The 23,603-nt window shown below is 33.9% G+C and overlaps 1 protein-coding gene across 1 annotated transcript in view; it reads right to left on the reverse strand.

Annotated features, from left to right (window-relative positions):
* Nucleotides 1-13,343: 13,343 nt before the first annotated feature.
* The window catches only part of LOC145687791 (glycerophosphocholine cholinephosphodiesterase ENPP6-like), a 202,723-nt gene continuing 192,463 nt past the window's right edge, over nucleotides 13,344-23,603 (reverse strand). The window contains exon 10 of the mRNA XM_081761224.1: nucleotides 13,344-15,967. Coding sequence (XP_081617350.1) covers nucleotides 15,741-15,967 — 227 coding nt within the window. The 3' untranslated portion in view covers nucleotides 13,344-15,740. The remainder of the gene's footprint in view (nucleotides 15,968-23,603) is intronic.

A 23,603-nucleotide genomic window follows, 5' to 3' on the forward strand; every position in this document is an offset into this window, starting at 1 on the left:
TATCCAACTCAGTTCGTTTTGTGATAGGTATGGTTTTATTATTTCTGCTTTTCATGTGTTTCTCATGTGAATGTAACGATGGCATGGTCAGATCCTATTGCAAAGTCTGGAGTATAGCACTTGGTAACATAGGTCGCGAAGAGACCATTTGGTGTCTATTTCGTTTGGTCTTCTTGTTCTTCCCAATTGTATTTATTGAGAAGTTCCTTTCACGTAAGTTCATGGCAGTTAAGGTTTACTATATTTATTATTATTATTATTATTATTATTTAATTAGGTTGGAGAATGCACCTGTTAACTCATGGGTATGTAACTTTTCGATTGGTTGGAAAGTTTTCCAGGTTTGAAAAACAAAATGATGTATGCCTGTTTCCAGAATGAAGGTCTGTATCCTGTTCTCAAGCTTGCATTGTAGAGTTCTGTGAGTTTGTGAATAAACTTTTCAGGTGAATTCTTTGTGTATGGCAGTGATCTTGTCTGAGCCTGGGCCAGTGCATCTTTTCCTTTTAAGTACCTCAGTTAGTTCTGTGTGGGTTATGTTATTGAACAGTATGTCATGGCCCCCTGTGAGTATATCTGCTTTATCAGCTTCGATCACCTTGAGGTGGTGGTGTGTTATGGTTTTGACTTCTTCGGTATGATTTGAAATTGTTCGTTCTTGTTCAGTACAATTCACCGCATATTTATTCCTTATTATGTCTTCAAGAAGTGCAATTGTAATAGTCATTCGTGTTCCATTGCGCATCCTGACCGAATTCTGACAGTCGAAATCCATCAAGAAATCGCACTTTGTCCTTCTTATTTTAGAAAATGATTTTACGAATTAGATTATAAATGGTAACCGTTACATTAGGTATTCTGGATTTGATTTCCCTTTTCGGGGCCTAGTTTTTTGTAAATCTATATTAAATAAAGCGATTGAGTAGACTTTTTGTTCTCGTTTGCGCATATTGGATTTTGTCTTCTTCCGGTATTAGAAGACTAACCGACCGTTGGTAAATTGTTCAAGTTTCGCGCGGACTGTGCTTGCCTCTCTTAAATCATGCATATGGAGAGTTGCAAGTGGGCATATATATATTGTGATTACTTAGGGGCGGAGCTATGAATGGAAGCTGAGGGAGATGCTCTATCTTTGCGTTTCTTCTCAAGTTGGTGCTTGTCTGTTTCCGGTATTCTTCGTTTGGGAATCCTGATATTAGGATTTCTACGAAGTAACTTCATACTTGTTTTTGAGTCATCATCTTCCCTATATATGGTGTGTGTGTGTTGGAGATTTTGTTGCGTAAGCATTAGTTGTTGATGGAGTGTGGATAATCTGAACTAGGTGAAAATGAAGCCTCCTGTAGTATCACTTCATGAGAAAAAAGCACTTTGACAGATCCTCTCATGCGATAAATGTAGTGGTCTCCATTGTTTTGTCTTGTTTTTAGGCAGGGTCTATTGGTCTGGTTCTGGCGTATGAGATTTCTGCTCCTAGTACTTCGTGTACTCTTCATGTTTTTGGTGAATGCTGGGTAAGTACTGCACTTAGAAGAGCTAGATAAATACTGTTCTTAGAAAACGAGAACGATCCTTTGTTCGAGTCAAAATCTGGTCTTAATAAAGACCGATAAAGATTGTAGTCTGAGTCATATAACAGAACCGAACGGTTTTTACTAACACTAGTTCTTTGGTCAAAAGAGAGCAAAGTACTGGTCTTAGAAGAACAGAACGATCCTTGTCAAACATTAGCACCGTCGGGAGAGAGGAAATGCGTTAGCTCTCTTCTTTAAATATTAGCCGGATAAGTGCTGTTCTTAGAAGAATAGAACGATCCTTTGTTAGAGTCTAAGTCTGATCTTAATAAGGACCGGCAAAGCCTGTAGTCCTAAGTCATATAACCGAAGCGAACGCTTGTAATTAACACTGTTTCTTGGCTCTAAAAAGAGCTAGAGAAGTACTGTTCTTAGAAGAACAGAACGATCCTTTGTTCGGGTAGGCATGTAGTCATATAACCTAACCGAACGGTGGTAATTAACACTGTTTGTTGGCTCTAAAAAGAGCCGGATAAATATTGCTCTTAGAAGAATGGAATGATCTTTTGTACGAGTCTGTCTGGTCTTAATAAAGACAGGCAAACTTGCAGTCTTAGTCATATTACCTAACCGATCATTGGAAATTAACATTGGTTATTAGTACCCTAACCGGACGTTGGTAATTGACGCTGTACTTATCGGGAACTATCCGTCCACTGTCTGCTCCAAAAACTCATTTTGATCCTGTGTACTGTTGTTCAAGTTTCGCGCGAACTGTGCTTTCCTCTCTTAATTCGTGGGGAGTTTTTTTACGTGACTAGCCGTTCCGGATAGAATCCTGTTAGAGGGTTACGCCCTCTCTTAGGGAACTGAAGTATGGAAAAGTAGATGTAGGTGACTTTGAGAGGGTCTCAGAGTTCTTTATTAAATCTTGTTCCAATTATCAAAGACTTAAGGACCTTTGCGGGCTTCAACATTAAGCAGGGTAAGTGTGACAAAGCTGTTACATGATGTACATGAACGTTAAGTATGGACATACAATGAGTAAATAACATGCAACTTAGTTGTCATTATATATGTAAGTTTATATGCTTTGGAGATGAGGATGATGGATGAGGCGAGGTGCATGATCACTGACAACACAGGTTAAAGTTAGTAGACGAATGAAGTTATCTTCTCGCCTAGGGGCTACTCTAGGCATTGATGAAGACAGTGGAAGCCCATGTTAGTTGTGGATGAATTTATTGTGCAACATAGGATGGAAAGATGAGCGGAAGATGGTCATGAATTTGATAGTCTGCAAGTAACTCCAGATCTAGGGCATCAGGAGGTAGTGTGTAGCAGTACAGAGTATATAGGAGTGATAGTGGTGGATGGGAATATCGAAATGGCGATGGATGAAGTGCCATATGAAGCATAGTAGTCAGAAGTAGAGGATGGTGTGCTTCATACGATTGCGTATGTAGGTGAGACGTAACTTTTTGAAATGAAACTGTAGAGATGGAAACGGTTGTAGAACCCTGCTGTTGGGCTAGGTAACTTAATTCGAAATGCAATACGCAGTGCATGTCTTTCTAAGATTAAGAGCTTTTCGTAGAAGGAGCGTGTAGCAGCTATCCAAGCAGTCTGACCGTATGTTAGTCGGTCGCAGGAAAGCTTTGTACGTATTCAATGCTGTAGTAGGTTTCAAGTCCCATGTTGTTCCGGTTAACCTCTTTAGGAGATTTAGTCTATTGTAGGCCTTGGTGGTGACTGTTTGAAGATGAGGTTTCCGTGTTAGATGTCTATCGTAGGTAATGACCAAGTAGGTCACTGTTGAGTGTGTCTGTAGTGGGGAGTTGCATGTGGGCATGTATATATGGTGACTACTTAGAGGCGGAGCTATGAATGGGAGCTTGCCATTAGCTGAGGGAAATGCTGGCTTCTGGTTGGCTGAGTGGTGCTGGCTCCCGATTGCCTATTGTTATGGCTACTAGAAATGGCTTTGTTGGATGTCTTTTCCTGTTCCTGAAAAGGGCTGACCACATAGGGCTGAGTTGAAACCCAGTATCTCTATTGAGAATGTTTCTTTCACGTGAGACGGCTATGGCTTTCTGACTATTTAGGGCCAGAGGTGTGAATGGGGTTTGTGATTAGCTAAGGGAAATGCTGGCTTCTAGTTGGCTGAGGGATACTGACTCCTGATTGCCTATTGTTGTGGCTACAAGAAACGGCTTTGTTGTATGTCTTTTCTGTTCCTGAAAAGGGCCAACCAGATAGGGCTGGGTTGAAACCCAATGTCTGTATTGAGAATGCTCCTTTCACGTAAGCAGCTATGGCTTTGTTTATTGTTCTGTCACAAAAATTGCTGTACTCGACTACTATGGTGGTATTTGTAAAATCAGTTCTATGTTCTTTGCATCGTTGTTCTATTGTACATACAGTTTATCCTAGGTATGATCTGTCCCATTCACGTGGTATACGATATATCTCAGGAGTGTGCAATTGAAGGTCGTCTTTCACTGATTTTCGTAATGATCTGATGTTGGCTGGAGATTTATGAATAACTTTCATACTATGTCAGAAAAGGCAAGTATTCTGTTAAATTTGCCAGAGCTGCGGCCAATGAAATGCAATATGGTAGTAGAGAAATAATCCTCATTCTTAACTCTTTTCATCACTTTGTGTTGGGAAGTAACGGCCTTAGCCATTCTTTTGTAGTGCCGAACGAGGATGGTTGAATTCCTCATGTAAACTATTCTGGTCATTTACGGAGACTGCTCTGTAGATTTTTGTGTTTAGCACTGTAAGACGTCGTGACTTGTTATGGAAACTGCTTTCGTTGAGATAAAGATCCAGGTCCGTATGTGTCGGCTTCCTATGTACGTTATATGAAAAAAATAAATAAATAAATAAATAGGCTTACGTCTTTCTCTGAAGGAATAGCTGCCAAATAAACATGTTCTTTCGGTTTTTCTTTGCTATTTCTCGATATCTTTGCTTTTACATTTTCATCAACGGAATTTATAAAGGTACTGTCTCTTTTCCTTTTTAACCAATAACCATCTTGCAAATTACGAAGCAACTCTTAATTCGTCAACCCAGAAAGAAAGTTTAAACACTACTAAGTGAATATTTTCGAAGTGATGGCTGTACTGAGGTGATCAAGATTGCTGTAACGTGCTCATATGCTACAAGTCGTTCTTGGCTTTTACTTTCTACCCCCTCCTTTTAACATTTTTTTTCAGATACCTTTTATCTGAGTAAAACCGAAACAACAAGAAAATGTTTACTTTTACCCTCTCCTTTTCTCCCAGTGGATTGCAGGAAAACTACTACTACAGTACTAGCTGACGAGTATTTAAAGAAATAAATTGCCGCTTTCTTTGATGTGAATTGCATCTACAAATGAGCAGTACTAATCCTAGGTTCGTTGTTGTAGTTGATGGTATTGGGAATGACGGTGAATTGTTCAAACTAGACCGATGATAGGTCACATGTTTTGTTATTTTTGTGGAGGTCAACGATTTCTTGGCGCAAATGTATTCATTTAATTTCCTCTTAATCCTTGAATTGAAGTAAAGTCCACATTTTTCAGAACCACCTTCGGCGATTAAAAGGAGCTGGTTCCATCCCATATTGTCTGGCTCAAATCGTATCCCATTGGTTGGCTTTGAATTTGGATCAAAGAGGGCGTGAAAAATGTAGTCATTCCTACGTCAAAATAGAAAAATTTCAATGTTACATGAATATAAGCCCTATTCCTCACCCTCAACTCTATTTCCGACTGATCTTTAGAAACAAAAGAGTTTAGAAGAAAAACATTTGGGAACAGCTTGGCTTTATATATTAATACCAGAGGCCAGCTTTCAGAATGTAGGGACAGCACATCTGACATCTTGAGGAGAAACCACTGCAGTTTCAGAATGTTTGTTTCCATTATAGAAGGGATTCTCGGAAAACTCGATTAACACACCCCGAAAACGCAAACATTTTAAAAGAATTTAGACATCATTCGCGGCATCAGCCTGACGAACATCTGTTTAGTGAGATTTTTTGTTTTGAAATACAGTACACGAAAAGCAGTTGTTTGTTCCAGTGAAGCGAATATACTATGAATCGAATGTAGCCTATACCCGCGTACTTCCTAAATTTTAGGTGGCTATACGATAGTTTCCAAAAATTAGGGGTGGGTATACACCTTATACCAGCGTATACCCTCCATTACATCCCCAACTGAAGATATTGGTTCCTGCTGGTGATGCATTAATTTTACTTCGAGCATAAGACACTTGATGTTAAGACGTATGTAGTGACAAGCCACTTCATTTACAACAGTAAAACCCGATACAGTCATGATAAGTAAATGCAAAAGAAAAAATGAATGGGAATAATTACGATAAAAATGTAAAGGGAAAGATAAAAGGGGACTTAACAGTGTTGAATTTTTACAATGAGGAAAAAAATGAAAGTCCCGAATTAGTGGGATGAACTATTGAAATGTTCTCCATTGTACAAGCTTTAGTTTTTATAGACTTAGATTTAAACTATTCGCTCAACAGAACAATACGTTTATTGTAAAAATTATCAATGTGTAACAGTTTCGCCAATTATCGATTTTGGTTTCATCAGAGATAGTGTCTGATGAAGTCAAACTGGATATTTGGCGAAACTGTTACATGTTAATAATTTTTACAATAAACGTATTGTTTAGCTCAGCGAGTAGTTTAAATCTAATTTATGGTGAACTTTCAATTTACTTCAGTTATAAACCGAAAATAAACTTGATCAAAATGAATTGAGGTCTCCTCTCAAATTTCAGCTAAGAACATTAAATTTAAAATGAGTTTTCAGTGTCCTATATAACAATTGTCAATTTTTTGACAATTCAAAAATTTATGGGAGATCCAATGTACGCACTCTGTCAAAATTTTAGAGGGTTACTTGTGTTCTATGAAAGAAAATGAGCTCTTAACGTTTAATAAAATTTATTTTCAGAAAAATTCAAAACTTAGAGTGGGCTAATATGTGTACCCTTGTCAAATTTCAAAGAGGTGCGTTATGGTACCCATGTAGTATGAAAGAGAATGAGTCATTCATATTTACATTTTTTTTGTTGTAATTTCCTAATTTAGAGTGGGCCAAGTACATACCTGTGTCAAATTTCGAAGAGAGGTACCCATGTCCTATGTTCCCTAACATTTACCACTTTTTTATTTCTAACAATTTCCAAAGTTAGGGTGGATCATGTGTGTACCCCTGTCAAATTTAAGAGAGGTGCATCTACGTATCCATGTCAAATAAAGAAAATGAGCTCCAGTATATATCAATTTTTATTTTTAACAAATCCCTAAATTTAGTGGTGAGCAATGTACGTAGCCCTGTAAAATTTTAAAGAGGTGCATTATGATTCCCATGTCATATAAAAAAGAATGAGTCATTAATATTTGCCATTTTTTTGACAATTTCCAAATTCAGTGTGAGTCATATGTACCCCTGACAAATTGAAGAGACTTTTTCATATTTCAACTATGGTCCAAATGAAGTGAGAATGGCTAACGCTAATAAGTTAGAAATATATTAAATAAATCTTGGGGCTATAAGCTGTAATTTATACTTATTATTTAGTACAAGAACAAACGCGTCGAATTTAATTAAAGTGACCCTCAACTGAATGCATATGAATTCAGAATAAGCAACGTTAATAATATAACATATACCAAATAAATCTTGAGTTTGTAAGCTGTAATTTAAATCTTTTACTAATACGAGAGCAAACCGGACAGAAAATAGTTAATATACCCTTTCACGTTTCAACTGAAAGTCAAAATTGAACCTTGAGCTTTTGACCCCAGAATTAGGCACTCTTCTCAATTTTTCAGATTTTGAAACTTTTGTACTCATCCAATGGAATGAGAGGTGGTTAAATTTCAAAATTTACTGGAGTTAAACCCCGGATCATGACCTTGGGCCAACACCTCTCTACCAAATTTTAACCTTGAAATTTCACTCCAAAATCAAGTACCCCTCAAAATTTGGCCTGCGGTAGATGTATTCCCGAATTTTTTTTAGAGTGTTCGTTCATGTATCTCTATCCTATGAAAGACAATGGTTGTCTATGCTCATCCATATAACATAATGAAGTTCATTAAAGGGGATACATGAGGTCCAAAACCTTCCAGATTTTATTTTTTGACAATTTATACACATCCAAGGAAACGAAAGGTGATCAAATGTAGAAATTAGTCCTGGAACATGATCCTGGCCCTGTCAAAAATTGACTTTGACCTTTGAGCCTTAAAATTGGGTACCTCTTCCAAAAATTGCCCCGGGCCATGATATCTCTTCATTTTTGCTGACTCGACTAGCCATGCGGGGACCAGTACTACTAACTACAAAGAACGTAATCAAATGCTGATTAACAAAAATAAATAAATAAATAATAATAATAATAATAATAAATAAATAAAATAAAATAAATAATAGAAAAAAAGTAAAATTGAAATCTATGCGTGAACATGCATAGAGTAAAGTCGGTTAATTACTATACTAACACCGTCAGCTGTTGGAGAGTTTCTTCATCTAGCTTTGAAAATTTTTGTTAGATGTTTATGGAGATTACATGGGATCGTAAGGAAAGATTACTCTTTTAACCAAACAAACAAAACATCAAAATTTGTGCACTTATGTCGAAGTTATGTATAATCATACTACAATTAAGATATGAACACTGTCATCCATTGAATAGTTTTATAGTCTGGCTCCGAAGACTATAGTTAGATTCTTATGAACTTTACATGAGACCACAAAAAAAGAATATTCTTTTACACAGTACAATAATTATAAAAATAGGTGCATCTTTGTCGAAGTTGAGTGATCATACACAAAAAATAATGATTAACACTGTCAGTCATTTAGGAGTTTCAGGATCTAGCTCCGAAGACTATTGTTAGGTACTTATGAAATTTACATGGAACCACAAAGAAAAAGTATTCTTTCAAACAGAAAATGAATAATCAAAATTAGGACATCTTTGTCAAAATTATGAGTGATCATACACAATAAAATTAATGGAGAACACTGTCAGCCATTGAGTAGTATTATGGTGTAACTCCAAGGACTATCGTTAGATCCATATAAAGTTTACATGGGATTACAAGAACTAAATACTCTTTCTAACAAAAAAGGAAATCATCAAATTCGGTACATCTTTGTCGAAGTTACGAATGATGATAAAAAAAGGAAAAAAAAAAAAAAACAAAACACCCTCAGCCATGAAGGAGTTCCATGGTTTAATTGCGAATAATGTTGTTAGATCCTTATTAAGTTACGTGTCACCACGAAAAAAATACTTCTTCAAAGAAAAGAATAACCATCAAAATCGCTGAATCCGTGTCAAAGCTATACGTAAACATACACAGATTAAAGTCTATTAATTACAGTTTTCACACTACACTTATTGAGATGTTTTATTGTCTAGCTCCAAAGATTATCATTATATCCAACTGAAATTTATAGAGGATAAAACGAAAAATTATGCTCTTCTAAATAATAATAATAAAAATAATAATAATAAAGAACATCAAAATTGAGAACCGCCTTTTTTTTTTATAGAATAAGTGAACACATGTCCCAACGTTTTGAAGAATTCCCGTTTTAAGAAGAAAAGGTCATTTTCTATTACCTTTCCCCTCTAGATTGAAAGCGACTTTGTTGTTTGTGGTCACATCATTTGAAATTACCTAAAAACTTTTAAATGAATTTTGAAACATACTAAGCATCTACCTGGAGCTAGATTTTGATTACCCACTTTGATTAAAGAGTGTATGCTAAAGGAGTAATAGGTTCAAAATGAATGTGAAAAGTAGAGTATTTCATGAGCTCAATATAAACTCCTTGTTATAAATAAGCGCCCACGCTGTAACTGTACCAAAATTCTGCTTAAAATATTTTTCGTATAAACGCAAATTCTGCGTTAGAGCGTTATGTGACGTTCATCTGAATTCGTACACTTTGTACAGTGTATGCTTCTTGTTGATTGTGCTGCCGCCTAGTGGTGCTAAAAGACATGATAGAAGAAGAAGAAGAGGAAAGTTATGAGAGGCGACAACTAGTTTTTCGTTGTGTTGTGTTGGTGTGTGTTAATGTGAGTGACTCAGCTATTTTGCTGATCACTATATGATCTTGTCCCCAGACGTTATTTTAAGTGGAATATTAGTTACCTTGTAATTTAGAAATCCATCACTGTCTTCGAATATGTAGAAACTATTAGCGAAAACAGTATTACTAATCTGAACATTTTGGCAATTCTTACGTAACGCATTATCAAAACAAATTAGCCCCAAGTAATATTTTATAACGACAAGGGGGCGTGTTCGAGACTAAAAGCAAAAAACAAAAGACTTGGAAGGTGGTACTAAAAGGCAACGGACATGTAGTAAGCGACCGACACAAAAATATATCAAAACTAGTCAACACTTTATCAAAAACCACAGCATAATGCCATCACTGTGTTCACCTGAAATGACTGTCTGATAAATTCTCAATATTGGAAGAAAGGGCGATCTTGGTGAGTGGATTCGACGGATATATAGTGTTCCAACTTAAAATGTGATCACACCTTTCATCAAGCCATGGCGGACAATATAATGAAGTGAGTAGTAAAAGTGCACTTACGAATTCATTACGTAAACGGGGCGAATAATGTAAGGAAAGTTTGTTTATCTCAGGTATGTTTGATCGTTTCCAATAAAAGGCACAATAAGATGTAATTTTGCCAGTTTTTCTTTTACAGATTGCATGACATAATAAGAACGTGATTGTTGGATAACTTATGTTCGGTTCATGAAAGTAGGTGACGCTCTCGTCTATTTTCGTAATACGCCTTAGGTCTTCGCCCAGGTGATTTCCGTCCGAATCTGGACCGTAACGGTGAGAGGTATCGCGCCTTCCTTGAACGATCGTCGTGCGGATGAACTTTCCGAACCCATAAATAAAATAGTGCGAAGCTGTATTATTTGAGGGCGAGGAGTGGGGAGTTCTTCACGGAGGCCGGTTAAGGATGGTGTGCACTCTGCAGCGTAATGCTGCCAGAACCCCAGAACCGTAATAACGCTACCCAGCATTTTCCAAAATTCTGGTTTTAAGGATGGAGATACAATTTATTTTTTCCGTCACATTGGAATAGTCGTATATTTTCTGTGATCGTATCACGGAAAGAGAGATTATCCGTTTGAAATGAATTTTAGAAAATAGTTAATTCCTGTCTCAAGACTTTTGTCATGTCACATTCATTAACGAGCGTAGCCCATCCTAAAGGCTAGGGAAGTTCAAAATTTATGTCAAAAATAGAGTATCTTACGTTTGATTTTTTAAAATTACACTTTTCTTGAAATGTGTATGCTAAGGAGGAAAGGGGATTCAAATATTTTCCATAAATGTATTCTCGCCGTGCGATGAACGATCATTTTAGCTAGTATAATATAAACCTATTCTGTCTAAGCAGTGCCAAGTTATAATCGTTTTATTTATCAATGTATTAATAATGTTTAATATGAATAATGTATTTCATATATTATCATGAAACATACACTAGTGACTTTTGCGACACTATTCCTACCATAACACGTCCATTACCCTCAAACCTTGAAGCGTTTGTTATATACTTTTGGAAGCATTATGGAGTCTCATAGAATCTTGAAAGCAGTTTAAATATAAATTTTCGTCAAACGTAACTATGCCATACTAGGAAATAGTCTCTAAGTTAAAAGAAACTGTTAAATTTTCTTAGATCCAGATAGAAATCGTGACAAATATGCTTCATCAACTGCTTTGTTATGGAATGGTTTGCGCTTGGTCATGCTGGTGTTATATTATTTTCGTTGTCCTATCCATTACTGAGAGGAGATTAGGAAGCTAAATTTAAGGACAACAAACTGTAGTATATAAAATTTTTAGTGATGATAATGGGCGTTAATGTTCTAACCATTTACCACCATATGTACAGCTACTTGATTCAACACAGACCTTTGTGATGAAAGAGCCTATCAGACATTGAGGTAGAAGGCCAATATTGATCTTGAGATAAGGTTGTTCACATGGAGGGGTCATGACACAAAATACGTCATCAATGTTTTAGGGTGTTAAGAAAAAATAGTTGAAACATTTAAACTAGTTTGCAACTTATAGAATTGTATAATTTATACGTTATACCCAAAAATGTTTTAATCAACTCTGAACCTGGAAGGAGGTATTCGAGGTCAGAACTATTGAGTAACTTTTAAATCTGGTATACTGATTATTGAAGAGAGAATATATCAGCGGGAGATTTTCTTTAACGGTGTATCATAGCGACCATGTGGAAGTGAGCACTCCTGGTTTAACATATGCAAGAAAATTGCATTCGTGTCTATTGCTTTGTATTTTAAATGTAACTGATTACTTGTGAAAGGCAATACTTATGAGTGCAAAGGCCCAGTTTCTACTTTCTTCTCTCGACTTAGAGATCCTTTCTTCTCAAACAATACATATACAATACTATATATATATATATATATATATATATATATATATATATATATATATATATATATAGTATAGACATAATATGAATACATGAACAATTACGTTTGTACCCAGAACTCAGCTTTTTTCAATAATAAAGGATAACTCCAATGGGTGATGGGTCGCAGTGGGTCACAGTGGGTATCGGGAGGTGGTGGGTCACAGCGAGTTACTTACGGTTAATTCACAACCCATTGCACCACGCTCAAAATTTGACCTGTCTGAGCCACTTCATTTCTTCTGTGTTCAAATTTGTTTTTCTTGCTACTTTCACTTCCAATGACTAGGATACTAAAATTTTGATTACAAAGAATTTTTAAAGCGACATAGAATCTCGTGCATATGACAATCTATATCTGGTATATACACAAGGTAGAAAATGAAGATCATATGCATAGAGAAGGAAAATTTTTAATTATATGATTTTTTTTTTTTTAGATATCCTGGTAATGTGTACCGGTGCATATCGCTTTAACTACATCATCTGTATCTTATTATTATTAACAGTTGTATTCACTTTCGTTTATATTATTGTTAACGAAGAATTAACGGTTGAATTCGCTTTCATGTAGGGTTTGAAATCTTTTACCTCTTGCAACGTACTCGCTATGCCAGCGTGGGCACGTCATTTCCTATCCTCGTGGAAACTAGCTTCTTAGGAAAATTAACTGCAAAAGCGACAAATGTAATTCATTTTGGACAGTATACTTTTTGATTCTCCTCTCAACAATATGTTATTTATTATTTAAAGAAATGTTTAATTTCATTCCGTTAGTGAAACGGCGGCTAACACAGCTAAGAGATTTTATGTTCATTGTAGTTCTTTATATCATAAGAATACTAGTGCGACTGAGTCTCGGATGAAACATCGTAGAATTAGAAAAGTGCTCTAAATTTGTCAAAGCTGCATTTCAGATTTTCAGAACATCCTGGATTATCGACACTTCCTATAAGTCCAGAATTCCGGAACATTTCAACATTTTGAAGTTTCAAAATATTAATGAGGTTTGGAATAGATTAATACTCTTGAATTCAAACACATTTCACAATTTCGAAACACAATGTCATAAGATAACAATTCAATTCATTTCTTGTCCTATCTTCCCCACTCACAATTCTGAAATATTATTTTTTTCTTCTATTATTTATTTTGTGAAACTGAATATTAAATAAAAGTTAATTTAAATATCAATTAAATATCAATTAAACAGTTCCTTTTGCGCACTCTGGCTCTTCTTTGACTTTGCTAGAAAGGATGAAATTTTAATAAAACACGTTTCATAATTGATAATGTTTTTATTATTTTTTATACGAATTAACAATACAAAATCACTACTTCTGATTTTTTAATAACACAAATCAGATACTTACAGTTCATTCATTACAAACTTAAAAAATATTAGTGCACAATTGTAAATAATAGTATATACAACCAGTATACACATGTTGGCCAAGTTGAATAATGCGAATGCATATACGTAGTATATAATACGATGAACGCAAGAAATGAACTCCTTGGCTCATGAAATGTGAACGAAGGTAAAATATAGTATTTGTATGAAGTGCCATCCTGGATTGGTATTTGGTTTTTCAATTGATCACAGTTTTTTAAAAGATTATTTAAGGATATACAAATTTAGTCCTACGAAAACATTGGGAGGTCGATTTTGCCCGCGCATTTAAGTTTTCATTTGTTTGCAAGGCAAAATGTGTCCTAAGAGCTCTTGATTTTTACATTGTTGGTTTGAATGTAGTGTATACTTTTGTTACATTTATACTATAATATCGTCTGTTTTATTTTCATAAAAAAATATATATATATTTATTTGCTGTGGGCAGACTTGACACCACGTTGATACTAGGTACAACTTATCTTAGTTTCTCCCAAAATTTATTTTTATTCCAAAACCTATATTATTTTTTTTTTAAAGTTTCTTCTGTCTCTCATGTAGACAGTGAAGCTTACAAGAGCGTGATAAACTTTATTCTATAAATGAAAGTAAACACATACACTACCAAGACAAAAGCCGAAGCTCAGATTATAACATAACACATGTTCGTGCTTTAATAATGTAAACAGTGTTGTATATAAAACCATTTTACGATAAATCCAATAGTTTAGTTTAAAATGTTAAATTGAATAGATATAGTGTAACAATTACATGATAAAAGCAAGAGCAAATTTGCTCCTCTTCCTCGGCAATAAAGTAGCAGATACTGCCTTAGCAATCCTGGGATTAACTGGTAAACTTACGCATAGTCGTAAAGATTGTCTTTTATTTGCTTTTTAGTTTTCGTATAACTTACAAACCAAAGGTCTACACACAATAATCTAATATTTGACAAACTTGTATAGCAAGTAAAAATCTACCACAATGCCAAGTTTGATCCAGATTGGATGAATTCGAGTAACAAATAGCGTCCTTTTGAATTATCTTTTAGGAAAAGTCACATGAAGAACGAGAAGAAACTAATTTTATCGAATGGAAAGAACTTTTGTCACTGATTGTACACTCATGTCTAAAATGATTGTCGCAGATCTATAACTGTCTTCTTGTAAGAATATAATTTGATATTAATTTTGCAGAGTACTTTTAATACTGATACTATGTGTATACTCGGGGAATGTATATTTGTGGTAAATTTCATAGGAAAAGAATTATAAATACGAAAATTAGAACGAGTAAAACAAAATGTTGCTAAATGGACAAGAAAGATTTATTTTCATTTTATTGTTCTTATTTACTGCTCTTCTGACATGCAATTTGCCACATACATGTCTTTGCCGATTATACACGTACTAACATTATAAGAAATACCGGACGAATTTGTTAACAAACTATATTCCTACAACAATATATTTATAGACGTGCGACAATAATTTTGGGCATGTGTGTACATAGAACGACCTAATAAATTCATATATTGATATATATATATTATAATGATTTGTAAAATTTGGTATCTGTAAAAAATAAATTTATTGAATGCGATTCCTCTCACATAGGCCTAACAGTCTACTATATAACATACTCATCCATTACAATGCTAAGTTCATCCATTGCCGTTGAGAATGCTATTTTTACCATTAATTAATTTAAAGATTATAAAAACACAATTTCATTACTAGTATAAGAAGGTACATTGTTACAAAAATGAACGTTCTATGACAAGATTATGAAATGTTAATAGGTTCACATCTCTCTCACACAGATACACTCAACACACTCTTGCAACTTTAAAAAAATCATATATTAAATAAATTACGTAAAAATCACAAAATTATATTAAAGAAAACTCGTTATCTTCAATTTTATGCCATGATATCACTAAATTGTCTTAATGTAAATTAAAATCGTTAAATTAGTATAAACAATTTCAAAATATGTCATAAGTTTCGTTAGTTATTGATTTAAAAAATAACATTCATAATTTTGTTAAATTTGAGGAATACGTAGAGTTTCATATTCTTGAATAACTTATTTAGAAGTAAGGAGAATGGATACATTCCCAAGTATATAATTGTTTGAGGTAATGCGTTGTATATAGACAAATGACAGAAATGTGCGTGATCTATTACTTTTCTTTGGCTGGTTGATAATTTCAATATAGACACAGAACCAATAACGTTTCAGTCATCATGACATTTTCATCTCAGCCTGAATTTTCTAATAGATCAGAGTTTTAAGTTAGAAGTCGAGAAACAACTGTTATAAGGGCACTGATAGATATGCTTATTTGTCCAAACATCGTTATCATATTACTAGTAATTTTAGTACTAGCACTTAGCATATGTTTAACATTTTCCCAAGATCCATTATGAGGTTGAGCAGGTATTCCTAAGAGATATGGATATAATTGGTAGATGTCCACTAAATGAATTGGACGGTTTATATATCCTCTTCTAAAATCTGAGAAAAAGATAATCCTATCACAATCACATTCATATTGTTTAAAGAATGTTTTACATTGAATAATTAATTATAGATAATTATAAGTAACAATTTTAGGAATAATTATACGTATGTATGTAAGTCTGTCACTTAGCATGGGTAAGAGGCATTGGCGTATACAGAAACTCATCAAGGGAGGCTCACACACACAAGTTTAATATGTATACAGGGCTCAAAAATCGTGGTCCTCAGATCGCCATGGCAACTGGAAATACGAGGTTTGGCACCTAGCTAATTTAAGACCAAAAAATGTATGACTATGTATCAAATTGACCACTAGATCGAAATTCTTGGTTCCCAATTCGCCATTAGTGACTAAACACTTTAGTTTGGTGATATGAATTTGCATAAGTTACATCTATTTGAGAAAAATGGCGACCAAAATCTCTGATCTGGCTACTAGATTCAGACTTGAAATTTAGTGTCTTGTCAACAATATATAGCAAAGCATCATATAGAAGTCATTACATATACTGGCATGGAAAGGTAAGAAATATAACATTTGAAGCCAATAACTGACTACATACAGGGACAATTCAGAACACTCTGGTACCAAGGTTATCTAGCTATACTTCAGGACCCTCCCTATCCATTCAAAGAAAATGTATCAAATTATGATGACCAAATTGTCGCAGACAATGAATTCAACATTCAAGCGCGGCTACACAAAATCTAATTGTTGAATGCACATTTATTCTGCAGCATCACTCAAGAAGAGAAAAGCGTATCACATTGTGTAATACAAAAGCGCCCACACATACAATAAATCAATTTGCTCTGATATATATTAGGCGGGAAAAGGAGAGAGTTAAATATGTGGCCCTATTCTCAAGTGTACTCAACGCAGGCGCTAATTCAGGTCTGACCATTATCAGCAGCAGGAATGTACATCATATGGTTGACCAGAACAATATTATCAATATTCTTTAGATACACGGTATTGAGAAACTGACGAAATTTGCTAACAGAATAGAGGAAAGTACTAAATTCCTTTTCGCTAAAGTACATAAAGATCTATGGCCGATCACAGGCGTTTGTTCAATTGGGTGATGCGTGATCAGACTACCCCCTCTCAAGGGCCAGCATTCTAGCTGGTTTTCTGATACTCTTAATTCAGATAACTCCTCAACTGCCTCATGGTGCTAGATCAACGGCGGATAATTTTAGTACTCCATCGGGAAAAAGGGACCATTTATACCGGTGAACAATTCAGCTAAGCAGAAAGTAATTTACATAAAGTAATTTAAACTTCCATTTTCTTGTTTAATATTTTTTATTCAGAACCGTAGTTGGTGAATTTTTTTATAGATATATCACTAGAGAAAGAGATCGAAAAGATGAAAAATACTGCATATAACTAATACGTTGAAATCTCATGTAGGGTTAAAATATGTTTGATACTTCTGAGAAATACGTTTTTTCTTATTTAAGCATGACTATAAAATGCTTTTTTTTTTTTTTGGTAATAAATTATATCAAGGGAAACACAGTCGGTGAACCGAACTCAGAAGCTTCCGGCGTGCAAAGATGTAAAACACGACGTCTGTTGCAAAGCCGAGCTTGCCCTGCCCAAGCTCGACCACTAAATATATTGATCTTTATTACTTAGACGATGGGATACTTGCCCACCAAAGTTCGTTCAGATTTGACCAGCAGTTATCCAAAATGAACTACTACATACAGGCAGAGTCGAACCAAGACTTACAAGCAGATCTTAAATTAAAATGATAGGAGTGAACTTATACTGTATGCGCTATGAAGTCACATGAAAATACTTTATGAAAATGAAACTTGATTGGTACGTCGTTGGACCACCTTAAGCCAATAATACTGCTTGACAGGTTGAAATGGAAGCATATAACTCACAAATCGTTTCCAAGATAATAGTACCTTTTTTGTAGTCCAGCAATCAGTCAGCCATGACGGAGGGATAAAATCTTAAAACTGACCTTGTTTTAAAACTGACTTAGATGTTCAATAATGTTCATTCGAAAGGATTAAGACATATAATTCGTGAATTGTTTCCAGAAGAATGGTGATGTATTTTTCATGCAGTACAGCGCTCATTTACATCAGCAACGTTGGAGGAGAAGAATTCAATCGAATTCTAATTCTCACCAAAATAAGTCGGTACATTACCATAAACATACTAATACACTCTGCTTTTGGCCTGCGTTAGGTTTTAAAGAATGGTGGGCTTATGTTTTCCTTATACGTACAAAATAATATATTATTTTCGAGTATAATACCTATAGGAGTATATAGTACGGGGAAGTTTTAACAATGAATTATTAACAACAATTTTCAAATAAAAATGTTTAAAAACCAAAATTTTAGGAACAACTTTCCTAATTAAGTTTTAAATAAAGAAAATCAATCTTTTAAAACGAATAATGCTTCTACGTACGAAAAAAAAAATGTACGTGAAAAGGTTCCCTTACAAAAATTGAAACAAAAATTTATGCAAACAAAATATTTACAGTAAACCAAGAAACTATCAAATTGAAATTTTCATCCAAATAAATTTTGTTGCGTAGAGTGCAGCTTAAATTTCCAACTAAAATTCTTTATCAAAACAAAAGTTATCACACAAATAATATTTTCAACAAACAAAAAAAAATATCAAATGTAATTTATTTAGGCTACAACTACAAAGTAATTTCAGTGCAAACTACCAACAAATTCTCAATTAAAATATATATAGATAACAAAGATCTTCAAATAAGTATATTTTATAGAGAAAAAATGTTTCACAGTTAACCGTTAAATTTTATCTAGTTTTTAACTATTCTATTAACAAAACAAACAATTTTCAACTATCCAATTAAGAAAACTAAAATCTTAAATCTATTGAAAGTATTGTATGATCCACGATTTTGAAATTTTCGTGTCGCTAAAATTTTTAGCTATTGGTAAAAAATCATTCATTGCTGTGATAAAACTTCTCAGGAACTTACTCAAGAAGTTCTACATTCCTTAATTTTATTGTTAAGATTTTGTATATTAACGATAAACTTATTAATCAACGATACGGACATCGATCTATTAGTATGGCTAACCAATTAGATTCCACCAAAGATAACTTTCCACCAATAACCCTAGACTATTTGTCACGACTACAAATCCTAAGGTTCAAAGTGTGAGTTGTTATTGTATATCAATCGATTTTAAGAATTACCAGTACCTCTATCAGCTCTTAAGTACAAAATTTAGATAAGTGGATGATACTCTCAAATGCATGATATTACAAGAATATGTCAAGGTTCTGTACGATATTTAAATTCATAAGACTGTCATAAACTTTCCTTTTGAAAACAACAAAATGCGGATTTGATATCAAAATATTTCCTGTTATAAACAATAATGAAATGTCTTCAATCGTATTTGAAACGTATATTAAAATTAATTACTAAAGTCAGGACAATTTGTGAATGTGACGTCAGTATAATTTCCTGACACGTTATATATCAACATCTCTTCAAATGTTTCTAAATTCTGATTAGCTTGATGTGTATTTCACAAAACATCATCTAAGATGGTTTCAACCAGGAAAAGTATCTTCTAAAATCATATCTATGAGATTTGGTTCCCAAATTTTAAGAGGAGTATTATGTACAGGCTTCTGTGAACTACTCATATCTTGATGTACCTCTAGTAAATTAAATCGTAAAACAGTATCTGAGATGGTCTTAATCAAGAAAAGTATCTATTACAATAGTAGCTACCAAATTTGGTTCCTAAATTTCGAGAAGGTACCTTGGACCAAGTGCTCATGAAATACTGAAATCTTGATGATATTGTTATAAGTCTCATAAATTATCATAATCTATGATGACTCCAATTAAGAAAGGTAACTCACAAAATCATATTCACCAAATTTGGGTTCCTAAATGGTGCCTGTAATCCAAGGTTGACATCATGATCAACTTGGTGTACTGCTCATAAGTCATAAAACAGCATCTGAGATAATTTCAATTAAGGAAAGTACGTACCGAAATCATATCTATTAACTTTGGTTCCTAAATTTTTGGAGGGGTACCAGGTAATTTCCAAATATTGTCATAAGTCTATACATTAACAGTACCTATGACGCCGTAAACCTAATTTTGTCACAGAAGGTAAAACGTACTGGTACGTATTGATGGCATATACTTACAGGTTCACCAATTCTGGTTCCTATTCTTTTCGGGATAGGTACCATGAACTAAGTAAATGTTGTGAACTTTTCACTTCTAAATATATTTAAAAGCCTATACATTTGTATTATCAAAAGTACTATGAATAACATTTTTTATTACTCGTAATAAAACATACTTGTACTTATTATGAAAACATACTGATGTCGTATAGGCCTACTAGAATTTTGAGATGTACTCTAACATGGTCTTAGGTAGTATACACGAAAAGTTAAGTTATGAGACTGCACCTAAGATGATTTCAAAATCATATCTCCTTAATACAATACCTAAATTTTGGGAGAGGTACCTTGGACCAGCTGACACATATCTTTCAAGGTCGAACGTTCAAGGACTTAACATTCAAGCTATGCCAAACTATTATTCTTAATTCAATTAATCTCCCAAAATCATATCTTCCTAATTTGGTTCGGAGAAGTATTCCCATGCGCAAAAAATATTGCGCGTATACTGTAACTCACAATTTTTCGCAATTATTCCATTTTCCATATGTTTATTGGTAAAATTCAGTTATTAGTACGTGGAGATAATAGAAAGCAATCCATATAAGGAAATATTTCCTAAAAATATAATAAAATAATAAAAATATAAGCAAAAAACAAAATTATGTTCGGTTTTGTGTATACTGGCAATAATGTTTTCGAGGGAATTTTTGGAGTAGCACAGCACGATTGCAGAGGGAATAACAAGATTAGTAGGAGAACAGCTGAATCAAGGAATTGGAAATTGGAGCAAAATATTGCATTTATTGGCTTAATTCTAGGGTGTAAATTGTCTGCCAAATATAAATTAGCTTCTGTAAGCAAGATGTTATACGCAAAATATAAACAAAGAGAAAAACTGTTGTCTTAAGTTTGGAAGTGACATGCTCTATAGCCATGAGCATTTATTTCTTAAGAAAAAGATAGGCAACAAAAGAAAATATGTGTGGGCAAGTGGGTAAAGTGACGGACTAGTAATTCTTATACTGTTTTGACACCAGATCGAATCCCATCCGGTCCTGTTCATTTTTTTTCTTTACAAAACATTGTAGAAAGTGTATAATTTTTATGTTAATAAGAAACAAAATAATATAATAATGAAATAACTTTTTGTTTTTCTGATGACGTATTTATTCAGAATTAGCTTACTATTTATTACTAATAGCGATTGTTTTTAGTTTATGGTATGGTATGCTTAACCGTTCCCTCTCCGTTTTTACACAGCTTCAACTCACTGCGAGTGTCTGTGAGTCAGGAACAGGAAAAAGCAAAACAAAAGCAACCTGCAGCTTTACACACAGCGTGAGGAACACAGTCACAGCGATAGCTCGTTGTCATGAAGAAAAAAACTGTTCTAGTGTTTCTGTGTGTGTGTTTCTTTTTAAAGTATTGACTCTCTTTGTCTCTCCTTTTGTTTCATATCCACAAGTGCAACAAATGCAAGTCTGTGTGAAAAAAAATCAAGAGTGCTTTCTTTAAACAAAAAAATTTTACAGCTCTCTTTGTGAGGAACGCGAATGCTTCCAAAAGATGCCATGAATATTAACTATAATCGTACCGAATTATACAGTAGCGTGAAAAACTGATAATAAAATGATGTAACATGCATAAGCTTTTTTTTTAGAGTAACCACACATTAAACATAACAAATTAAATTTTTGGGATTACAAATTATCACATTACGTGTCGGTGTAGGCCTATTCGTTTTCACATTCGAGCGACGAAAAAAGAAAGTGTGGTGATAGTTATAAAAACCGAATACCAGATTTCAATAAATTCAAGTTACAGGCTCCTACATAGCGAGAAAAATGATTTTTCGATGTCTGTCCATCTATTTGTCTCTCGGTTCGTCACGCTTTTACACGCACTCAAATAGAGGCCATACTGTTCAACGTATCTGCACCGAATTCTAGACATAACGTTTTAGTAACATAATATCTTTCGAATTTTATGTCCTTCGACACCTAAAAGCAAGGGTAATTTACTGAAGGATTAAAATTTAAAATAATTCAATTTTCTCAAATAAAAAAAAAGCTGTGACGATTTTATTTACTTTTGATAAATATATATTTTATTAACAAATCTCCACCACATATGAATAATTTTTCTGAAAAAATATATATGGTGTAATTTACTGTATGGTATGCGTTCTTTTTGCACAATTTTCTCAACCACATTTCATAAATAAACGTATCATTAATTACGTAACAATATGTCAACTCGTTGGAAGGAGTAGCTTAATCTTAGGGTGAGCTTTCCCCCGATGGTTTTCCCATTAACGCCTCAGGCAATTTTGTTCATATTTCGTAAAGAAATATTTCATTAATAAACTAACATAGAGCATAAATAGTTTATTCCGATAACATACAGAAGAAGTGGTTTTCTCAAGGGTTGATTTTTTTTGACAATTGTCTCAGTTATTACTGAAAGTTGTATTTTTACTGAAATTTGTTCTAATTTCAGTAAAAATATTTTCTGTAATAATCTTACAATATGGTATAACTCGCTTGTTCCGAAAAGAAAAATCCAAAAGAGATAGTTTACTTTGACAGTGAAATTTTTCCCGACGATTTGCTTAAAAATTACTCGATATACTGTCAAAATTACAGATAGAAGAGTTTACCTTTGGGGGTAAGCTTTTCCCGATGACCTTCCTAAAAACAACTCAGGAGATGTTTGTTGTTCATATTTTATAAATACGTATTACATAAATAACCTAGCTATATGGTATAATTCCCTCATCCGGAAAATCTAGAAATGGTATGTTACTTTTGACAGTAAGTTTTACCCTGCGATTGTCTCAAGAACGACTCAGGCGATTGTGTTCGTATTTCATAAATAAATGTTTTATGAAAACACTAACAATATAGCATAGCTCGTTTGTCCTGAAAAGATCCACAAGGGATAATTTATTCTTGGGGGTGACTTTTTGCATAATTTTCTCAGAAATTACTCAGACGCTTTTGCTTATAGTTCACATACAATTATATCCTTTATAATTCTAATATATGGATCAAGTTATTTCTAACGGAAATATGACCAATGGGTACTTTACTTTTGGGTCTGAAGTTTCTTCTAGCAAAGTTTTCCAAAACATTATTTTATTCGCAATTTCCCAAATAAATGTATCAATAACAGTTGCAGCCTAACATAAGTCAGTGTAAAATATTCGAGCGAGAAAGTACAGTGCGTTTACTCCGTACCCTTTCTTAAATATGTTTTTAAATGTTACACCTAATCACAATTTTCCGAACAAAATCGAAACTTCTTTTTAAATGTGCCTTGTTGTGGTCAAATGGTTCAAGTGCATTGGTTCTGGATTAGATTTCCAGTGAGAGCTAGTGTATCTTCATACAAGAGATGTGACACGTCGGTGCAAAGAAGAAAGTGTTTAAATAAGCCTAACCAAGCTAATCA

Source organism: Thermobia domestica, chromosome 6 (genome assembly GCF_964235325.1).
Source record: "Thermobia domestica chromosome 6, izTheDome1.hap1.1, whole genome shotgun sequence".
Classification (NCBI taxonomy): domain Eukaryota; kingdom Metazoa; phylum Arthropoda; class Insecta; order Zygentoma; family Lepismatidae; genus Thermobia; species Thermobia domestica.